This window comes from Thunnus thynnus, chromosome 8, assembly GCF_963924715.1.
Source record: "Thunnus thynnus chromosome 8, fThuThy2.1, whole genome shotgun sequence".
Lineage (NCBI taxonomy): Eukaryota > Metazoa > Chordata > Actinopteri > Scombriformes > Scombridae > Thunnus > Thunnus thynnus.
In genome coordinates, this window is record NC_089524.1 from 18,366,115 (window position 1) to 18,376,176 (window position 10,062).

At 41.7% G+C, this 10,062-nt stretch overlaps 1 protein-coding gene across 1 annotated transcript; it reads left to right on the forward strand.

Annotated features, from left to right (window-relative positions):
* Nucleotides 1-2,666: 2,666 nt before the first annotated feature.
* Nucleotides 2,667-9,726, forward strand: tmem47 (transmembrane protein 47). The gene is made up of 3 exons (XM_067596892.1): nt 2,667-3,213; nt 7,934-8,074; nt 8,387-9,726. The coding sequence occupies exons 1-3, from the start codon at nt 2,988-2,990 to the stop codon at nt 8,563-8,565; spliced, it is 546 nt and encodes a 181-aa protein (XP_067452993.1). The 5' UTR covers nt 2,667-2,987; the 3' UTR covers nt 8,566-9,726.
* Nucleotides 9,727-10,062: the final 336 nt, after the last annotated feature.

A 10,062-nucleotide genomic window follows, 5' to 3' on the forward strand; every position in this document is an offset into this window, starting at 1 on the left:
TTATGTTTTGCTAGTTTTTACCTGCAGGAGTAAATATGTCATGTTTGTAATTTTCACATTTTACAGTACAACTGACCTCCACAGTGATATGGACACAAAATTTAGTGTCAAAACTGCAAATATCAGACTGAATTATATTATATATATAATATATAGTATTTTTTGTTGTTATCGTGATAACTTGCTGTTTTAGTGAAAAACAATTTTCGCAAGTACTCTGTGAGTAAATTAGTATTAGCCATGTAGTGCAGCAATATAATCAATAATGGTAGTATTAATAGTAGTAGCTTGTGCAGTTAAAATTAGTTTCTAATCCTAGTTAGTTAGGACTGCAAATATTTATCACAGCAGTTACATGCTGACACTTTTATGGCCTGGAATTTTTTTTTCTTTTTTAAATCCCATTCCAAAGAATAGTAATCAATTATTACACAACAATAAACTTATTGTTAGTATTGTCTCACATTTCTCTACACCTGCTTAGAGTAATTGTGGTTTTTGCTCACATCAGCTAATCAGCTCTGGTGCACTGCCGGCCAGCTATTGATGGCTGAGGAAGAGAAAATAGTTATCAATTTGTTTCCTGGCAGTTTAGCTTTTGCCTAATGTTCTGTGTCGGTCAATTTCAAAATTTCAATCTGAGCAGTGACCTTGCACATGTGATCAAATGTACTGCAACTCCATAGCAGTAAAGTTATATTAATGATGATTAGTTTTGTTGTCATGTGGTTAAACCAGGTCTGTATCTGTGTGTCTGTGTGTTCCTAACCACTGAGTCTCTACTGATTACAATCTGTAATCATCAGTAATGATGTTGAAAGACTTTGCCATCAGGAGAAGATGACCTACACTCCTGTAACTCAAAGACACACACACACACACACACACGCACACACACAACCTTTATTTTCTTTACAGTAATGCCAGTATAACCTTTTACTTCAATTTACATCATTTAACAAAGACTCAAACACAGATGTTGATCAAAATTGCATTTCTATCGAATTGTAACCATGAAGTTAATTTTCTTCAAAAATGACTAGTTTGTGTGTGTGTGAGTGTATCTGTGTATGTTTGTGTGTGTGTGTGTGTGTGTGTGTATGTGCACATGTCTATGTGTTAATCAATATGAATTAATTCCGAGACTCTTCCCTGAGGACAAAGAATTAGCTTAGTTCAATTAGGGAAGAAATGAGTGCTGTAAGCTTCTCTCAGCACAGGGTTTGTGTGTGTGTGTGCATGTATGTGTGATAAAGACAGAAAATGTGGTGTTAAACAAAGTGTAACCTGAAGAGAAAAAGAGGTGAGAGTTCGTCACAAGAGCAAAGCAGTGATGTAGTTAAAAGGCAAAAGTTAAATGAGGTTAAATTATAAATGACTTGTCTGACTTTTTTTTTTTTCTTGTGGATGTTTCACCTCCTGGTGGCTGTGAGCAGGAGGATTCTACTGTTAGGGTTTTTATGACCAATACTGATATATAGACAATGCATTTATCCAGTATTCCACATAAATTTTACATTTCTCCCCAGAATACAACTGCAAAACTTCTGAAACAGCATTTGCACCTCCACAATTTTCCATAACAGTTTAAAGAGAATTACTATAGCACAGTATCCACTGACAGAGACACATACATCAATCCTTTAAAAAGAAGTTTTATAATATCAAATTGAAGAGTTAAGTCAAGAAAAGTGAAGATCTCAATTACATCCGTAGTGGATGATGTTAATAAATAATGTTAAAAATAAAAGTGCATATGAGTCAGTTTGTGATTTTAGGCGCATTACATTAACAGCATAGTGAAGAAAAGATTGTAAATTATACTTATGAGAATGCTTTTTGAAAATCACAAACAATAGGCAAGACCACTTTTTACAGGTGAGAATCTTGTAACCAATCTTGGTTAATTTATTCTGTGTTCAAATTGGGAAGTTTTTATACTATGAGTTAAAGAATATGGCTGTATGAATTGCGAAAGAAAACATGCACTTCAAAAAATAGTAAGTAGGCTTCCTGGATGTGTGGGATCTTAAGTTATTTGATCTCATAGACACTCAACAATTTAGCATAGTCTAATATTGCTGCTTGATTTAACTTCAGACTGCACCAATTACATTTAAAAAAAAAAATCTGTCCTAAGGCATTTGTTAGTTTCTGACTCTGGGAAAGTGGGAAAAACAGTAAAATCCCCCAAAACCACTGTATCTCTGAACTATCTCTTTAACCAAATCACACACATATGGGCTATTATGTGTGCTCTCCTTTTGATAACTAATGTAATTACTAATATAATATTTTTTCACCTCTATTCACTGAGCCTCTCCCCTTTGGAGCCCCCATGGAGAGGCCCGCCTCCCACTTTGAAAACCTCTGCTCTAAATGCAATGTCTTGTCAATTCTATTTAAGTATTGAGCGTTTTTTTTTTCCAGGAATCAGCATTTCTTACAAAGAGGACAAAACATTTCTGTTATTCACTTGCAAAGTTGCACTGTGTAAATCTTGCTGGTTATCGAATAATTAAAATGCAGCATTCATCAGAATGCACACACACATTGTCCCTAGTTTTCAAAGCTGACACTTATTATTTTTCCTCCCACGTCAGTGAAATCAAAGAGAGAGAGAGAGAGAGAGGGAGAGAGAGAGAGAGAGAGAGAGAGGGAGATGCTGACAGTGTATGTGGGAGTATATCTAGGCACTAGGACCCAGCAGGTGCAGCACCAGCACCGTGTTATTTCAGAGATCTGCAGCCCGGTCCCGTCAGCAGAGCGCCGGGTCTGCAGCAGCGGCAGCAGCGTCCTCTGGACTCGGGACGTGGAGTGCGCGGTGGCTCCCCATCCTGCACGGACAGGGGAGGGCAACAACCACAACTTAAACCTAACGCATTTTTCTGGACTCGAAGAACGACACAGACCACTTCATCGCCACACAAATGTTCCTCTTCTTTCTTTTGTTTTGTTTTTAATAAGTAAGATACTTTAGATAGACTATGGCTTCATCCGTGAGCGGCACAGAGGAGGTCCGGGTGTCGGCGTTGACGCCCCTGAAGTTGGTGGGACTGGTGTGCGTGTTTCTCGCCCTGTGCCTGGATGTCGGGGCCCTGCTGAGCCAGGCGTGGGTGACAGCGGACGACCAGTACTACCTGTCCCTGTGGGTGTCCTGCTGGAAGCCCGTCAGCTCCGTGTCGTGGTCCTGCAACAGCACGCTGACCACCGGTGAGAGAGCCGCTCATGTGCCTGTTCACACTCTGATGGGGTGATGCGCCACCATGTTGTTTTGGAAGTTTTAAACCACTTGGGTGTTGTAGTTTCAGAGATGCTTCACCCTGGAAATGGAAGAATTAGGGGTGCAGACAGACACACACACACATACACATTCATATTCAAATGAAAGTCTGACACAAAGCGCTCAGGGACAACAAAGAGTCCCTGCAGATAATGTTCTGCTGAACCAATCTGTTCTGTGGGTGAGAATTATGAAACATCACCCAAGAGAGTGCTAAATGTTAATTACTTTATAATTAGCTATTGCCTGGTTAATTTAAATTGCAGAACTTTTCTACATGAAATAAGATAGTGAACAATGGGGCTGCACATTGCTGCTTTTCAAGTGGGAAATATGGTTTATCCTTGACTCTCAAAGTCTGATGAATAAGACACCTTTGGTTTTCTGTTTAGGCTGGTTAACTTTTTTTCCTTAAACATTTGTCCTGTGCGCTACTGAATGATGTGGGAATTCTGCCTCGCCAGGAGCGGTCCAGCTGGGGTTTCATTTGGCCTTTTGTTGCTCACAAAATGAGCCTTTGTGTGGGTTTCTTCACCGGCCAAGGAGCGAGGGCAACTCAGAGCAGAGAGCTCCCCAGAGATCCAGATGCCTGGAGATTAGTAACCAGGGAAACAAGTGAAGCACTCCAGAAATGCTGATTTTCTCTATTAAGGGAACTTCTTCATGGAGTCTTAACATTAATACTTTTTTTTTTCCCCCTGGAAGCATTTCATATTTCCATCACAGCTGGTCATTTGGTGATAAGATAAGAAGGTGGTTGAACTGTGGGACAACTCACTAATGAACCGTATGAGCAATAATGATTCCAGGAAAGCATTTCCTTTTGTCTATTTATCAGCTATAAACTTTATAACATGCTTATTTTTTTAATTGAGACTGACTCAACTCTGGCAGGTTTTTAGCCCAGAGTTTGCGGTAAGATGACCAAAATAACAGAAACATGTGAGAATATAATCCAGTCCAGTACACACGTCACCGAATATAGCCACAAAAATGACAAATGAGGAAAAACTAAACATTCTAAGCTTTCTAAGGGTACACTGCAGGGCCTTTGATGGGGTTGTATTGTTATTTTTATGCTGAGCACTTAATATTGTGTAAATTTACCAGCCTGTGAGCTGTCTAAACTATATTCTGCTAATGCAAACAGTCAGTAAAGCATATGTACTGTAGGCTTATCCCACACTACACACCTGACTAAAGTTTCCTCCATTTGCGTGTGTGTGTGCTACTATATTTTCCTTTTTTTTGCCGCTTCCGACCTCCTCCTGTCTGCTGAGTGGTGAATAGTGTTTTTGTTAGCCCGACAAAATGTTTTCTTTCTGTCTGAGAGATGAGTAACCGTGGGTCACGCTGGCCCCGAGATCCTCCTCTGTCAGCGCAGACAAAGTGCACTTTGGTGCCATATAAAGACATGTAGTCTCCCAGCGTGTCAGCTCTCAGCAGCAGTAGCAGCAGCATACCACAGTAAATGCACACAGCAAACTGCCCATTTCCTCCGGCTTGTACTTGGCTGGGCTTATTGATTTGAATCCCAGTAATCAGTTTCTACCCCCCTCTTCAGCCCCCCAATATTTCCTCAGTGTCATGCTCTGGGCATTAAATAAATCCTGTTAGTTTGAAACAGCAGCTGGCCGCTCAGATGTTTTGAGCTTGTTCTGCAAGGCCTACATGTGTGTGTGATATGCAGTGCTAATTAGAAAGTAGACATGAGATATTGCCTCGTTACATGCTTGTGAAGTGTTTAAAACGAGCACGTACGGACACATGTGGTAACACTCCCTCTCTTTCTGTTTCTCTCCCTCTCTCACACACACACACGAGCTCAGGCACAGGGTCAAAGGTCAAGTATAAAAGATACAGTCTTAACACAAGGCTAGGAATGTGGAGCTGCCGTGCAAGAGCTGTGTGTGTGTGTGTGGATGCCAGGTCAGTGCGAGATGAGGCGACGAATGTGGAGCCAGTGTGTGAGCGAGTCTAGCTCAGTCAGACGCAGCGATGGCAAAGCGTATTAATAATGCAAGACGTTATCGATCCGGTATTTGGGTGATTGGCTCGAGGGAGGTCACAGCACGGTGTTAGTTTACTGTCTCGCTCACTGACAGGAAGGCTTGAACCAGGGACCTCTGGTTGAACATCTTCCTGCTTCCTACACGTCTCCGTCCTGCTGCCCCGAGAGAGTGAGACTGAGTGTGTGTGACAGCCGGAGAGCTACTCGAGGCTCTTCTGTGACACAGATCTTCCACAATTGTCTCAGACAAAGAAACAAAATTGGGGCCCCCGAAGGATTTTTTCGATTAACATGGGGGACCATAATTAATGCTCAGATTGGATCTCGTGTACAGTATCTGCTTTTCCATCTGTCATCATGCAGGGCTCAGATTAATAGTTTGGCACTTCCTGCTCGTCAAGCCTTTAAGCACTGCAACTCTGGCTGTGTTTCTTGCACAGCGTTACAGGGTCTGTTCCAAATCTGAGATGAGAGGACTTTTCTGCATCCTGCTGTTTCATGAGCGCACTGATAAGGCTTTCGGTCGCTGCTGCTGCTGCAGTCTCAGTCAGGCTGAAGGCACCAAACTGACCCAGAGACGATATCTCACCAACGATGGGTTTTGACAACTACAGGTCAAGTCGGTGTGTCTCTTTGCTGAGAGGCAGCCAATGAGGCGGTGGGAGAGAAAGTCAGGGGTCAGACTTAAAGGGGGGCCCCATGTTGCGCAAGCCGGAGGCCGGAGGGAACGGGTGCTCTGCTTTTCATGGGCTCTTTCCAACATCCTGTGGTGACAGGGCCCATTTTTAAACTATAAATCCTGAACCATATTTGGTCAAAAGTAGTTGATGTTTGTTTATATTTGAGCTGCTTGGCCCCTAGAATAAAGTTTCCCTCCAACAAGAGCAAAAACTATATTTTAAGCAGCTTATGTTCCATCACTTTCTCCCCGCTAGTGAATGTTTTAATGATTTTCTGCCTCAATAGAGATGAAATATTCTTAGCAATTCTTTTATTTCCTGGGCTTCATGTGTACTTACTTTAAAAAAAAAAAAAAGACAAAATATACTGAAATTGAACTCTTTCAAAGTAAACGTCCACCCACTCTGATATTGAATCACTTATGTGAGCCCAATCCCCTTTATGCTTTGATGTTATTTATTTTTTTCCCACCCACTGCACTTTAAATTATTTCCTCCTGTGTAATCAAATGCTTCATCATAATATCCTCTGCCTGTTTACATATAGACCTCCTGTTTCCGCCAGTACACTGTAAAGTTGCGTAAGAGACCCTCTAAATCTCTAAACAATAACATATAGTGTGTCTATGACTAATTAAGTCTCTAAAAAAATCTGTTTTTCTTAAATGAAACACCCAACTATAGTGTTTTTCTTTTTTTGGCAAAAACACAGGCTACACATATACAAGCTGCCTTCCCTTTTTTGTCTCCGCTTTGGCATTCCAACAAGGATAGGAAGCGAGATTGAGACGGCGGCTATTTCCAGTTGAGTGTTTTTGGAGTGAATCTGAATGAAATGCTGAGAATGCTGCTGAGCTGGCATCAGCCAAGAGGGAGGGATAGTCATTATCCGAGTCACCTCACAGAATCACTTTGCCTTTCTGCTGCGTTTGGGATCCGTTACTGAACCGCTGAAATCTGTGCGTAGCCAGGCGTTTGTTTGTTTCTCGGTTCGAGTGTTTTTCACTGCATGGCTCACATTCATCTTCAGTCATTTCAGTTCAATTTAGTTCAATTCAATTCATTTCAATAGGCTTTATTGGCATGACATTCGACATGTGTTGCCAAAGCACCATTACGATTATGAAAGACAATGTTAAGGAGTGAAATGAACAAAAAGAATGTGAAAAACAATAGTAGTAAATAGAATAAACTATATAATGAGATAAATAAATGAAATAAAATAATAAATAGAAGTCTATATAAGTCTATATAAGTTATTATTTGTGCAATTTCAAACAAACAAAAACAATGCAAGTGTTAATCTAATGATGATAAAGAGATGTTGGTAGGGATTATACAAGATATCTATTATTTAATAGATAACGAAAGAAAATCTGCTGATAAATAAAATAAAATGACGATATTAAAGAAATGTAGAAGGTATAATACAAGACAGCCATTAGTCTATAAATTACAACATAAAAAAGGAGATGGTGGAGGTAAGTAGAATGTGGTAAGTATCTTTATAAAGGTCTATTTGTCTTTGTCCTGTTGTTTCTTTTGTTGCGGCAGGAAGTGACATATTTAGCAGCCAACACTGGTCACTGGTCATGGGTCACTAGTGGCTCACATCAAAACATTATGAGCCATTGCCAGCTTCTCATCCTGAACCACAAATAGTTTGTGTTTACGCTGCAGTGATTCACCACAAACTTTACTGGGTGGATTATCCTCCGGCGTGAGATTGAGCATGGCAGCGTAAGTGCGGCTGGCTGGCCAATATGGCCTGCGACCTATTCTACTGCCTCTCTCTTTATACCCCCCCGGTTTGTCCTCCCTCCTGTCAACAGCGCAGACACAGCTCTCCGGAGTAACCTCTTTTTAGCTACCTATGTCACTCTCTATCTCAGTGCGATTTTATGCCTTTCCTGCCTCACCCCCTCCCCTCCTCTCTGCCCCTGTGTGTGTTTGTCTCAGACTGGCAGATCGCCACCCTGGCCCTGCTGTTGGGGGGGGCGGCCCTCACCCTGCTCTCCTTCCTCGTGGCTCTGGTGTCCCTGTGCATCGGCTCCAGGAGTCGCTGCTACAAGCCCGTGGCGGTCATGCTCTTCACTGCAGGTAAGTAATGCTGTCTCATTGGAAACAAAAGGTGAGGAGGAAAAATTGAGAAATGTTAGTGCTTTTTAAGGATAGGACAGGCTGTTTGTTTGTTTTTTGTCAGGAAAAAGATCCAAGCCGCCAAAATCCTTCATTCCCTTATCCTTCTTTATGTCAAATTCAAAAGTAGGATTTTTTAGCCATCAGGTTGCCTTGCATCTGCTTCATTTCATTTTTTTAGTTCATCAATCATTAATTGTTATCTTTTTATCTGCATTTTCCTCACTTTATGTTCATATTACTATCTTCTTTTTTCCAATTTTTCCTCTGTAGTGGTTCTTCAGGTGTGCAGCTTGGTCCTGTTCCCCATCAAGTTCATAGAGTCGGTCAGTCTGAGGGTGTACCATGAGTTCAACTGGGGCTACGGCCTGGCCTGGGGTTCCACCATCTTCTCTTTCGGAGGAGCCATCCTCTACTGCCTCAACCCCAAGAACTATGAAGACTACTACTAAAATATGTGAGACAAGAAGAGAAACCCTGGACTCTCCGTTTCACCCAGTGTCCTCTCAGTAATAGGGATGTTCTGTCTGTTACAAAGTTCACAACCACAGACTAGAAAAAAATAGGAAAACAAATGCTTATTGTTAGTTTCAGGGCTGGAAACAAACTCTTACATTTGATACTGTGAACCTTATTATGTCAAAGACTATCTATTCTCACTCACTGGACCGAAGCCACATGCTCTCATAGCGGCAGCAGAGTTTTGGCAGCAAACCAGGCTATGAAAAAGAGACCAGGCAGTTTAATTTGGGAGAGAATGCCACCAGTCACATAAGTCTGCGTCCCCTTTAAGTGGAACTCCGGTAGGTCTTAGATTTGGACAGAAAATCTGGAGGGAACAGATGGATCCACTGACCCCATACCAGGATGAACTGGTGGACTAATTAGCCAATCAGAGCAGAGAAGGCAAACAACTATGTAAACCCGGGCCAATCAGGAAATTAACGGATCCAGGGAGGAAAATGTCCTATTGAAGTGATATCCTGAGAATGACAAAGTGAGTTACCCTGAGGCAAACAGGCCACACCAGAGGAAATGCAACATACTACATTTCCACAGAGATACACCACATCTGGACCTTCTTCCTCCAGTAGAGTAGATGTGTGAAAGCTCCAGTGGACTGGCTTTATTTTCTCCTTTCCCCATTTGAATCTATTAAAAGGGTGGTACTTGTAATAAACACAAATAAGACAGTAAAAACATTCCACAGGCACCTTCCAAGTGATATCATACTGGTGAGAGGAACATGTACTGGTTAATAAGTAGCACAGAGTCTGTCGCACGTAAACAGTGGTAAAACCTTCAGCCACTAATGTAAACCTGCAGCAAGTTATACCTGCTTTTTGATAAAGTTGTTGTATTATATGTAAGTATGTGCAGTAAGCGTAATAAAGTAATATTCATTCCAAGCAGACCGGTGGGAAGGAAGATGGCAAATGACCATGTCTGCTGAGTGTGCGCGCATGTCTGCATGATCACCCGGCATGTGCTCGCACACCTCCCCATGTGATGCCTCCTTATCTTTCCACTCTGCAGGAAATGCTCTCAGTAGAGTAGACATCATTAAGAATGTTTTTTCCCCAACATGGAGAGACTGTAGCACAACAATCACTGTAGTTATTGGAAAAAGCCACTTAGTTACTGCATCTAAGTTAAACTCCATGATACAATACTAGAGGAAATGCCAGATGTGCTGTGCATGAGTAGTGTGATGAAGACTGTGGGATCGACCAAGTTGAAACCGGACAATTTGAGACCTGAAGGAAGACGGTGTGGTCGTGAGAGGTGAGGTTTGTGCAGATCTGCACTGATCTGCTTTGGTTAAAAACTCATTCAAGGTGGTCAGAAACTTCTCCAATTCTTTCTTTTAGTGAAAGTGAGCGAGTGTGTGCATGCCACTACCATTTGCTGCTGTGTTTCTGAAGCCCACTGGTTTGATTACTGACATA

What these genes read in the sequence shown, in the direction of transcription:
- tmem47 (XM_067596892.1), top strand. Translation starts at nt 2,988, where the DNA reads ATGGCTTCATCCGTGAGCGGCACAGAGGAGGTCCGGGTGTCGGCGTTG. An exon ending in CAACAGCACGCTGACCACCG is followed by an intron (nt 3,214 to 7,933) that starts GTGAGAGAGCCG and finishes TGTTTGTCTCAG; the next exon opens with ACTGGCAGATCGCCACCCTG. An exon ending in GGTCATGCTCTTCACTGCAG is followed by an intron (nt 8,075 to 8,386) that starts GTAAGTAATGCT and finishes TTTCCTCTGTAG; the next exon opens with TGGTTCTTCAGGTGTGCAGC.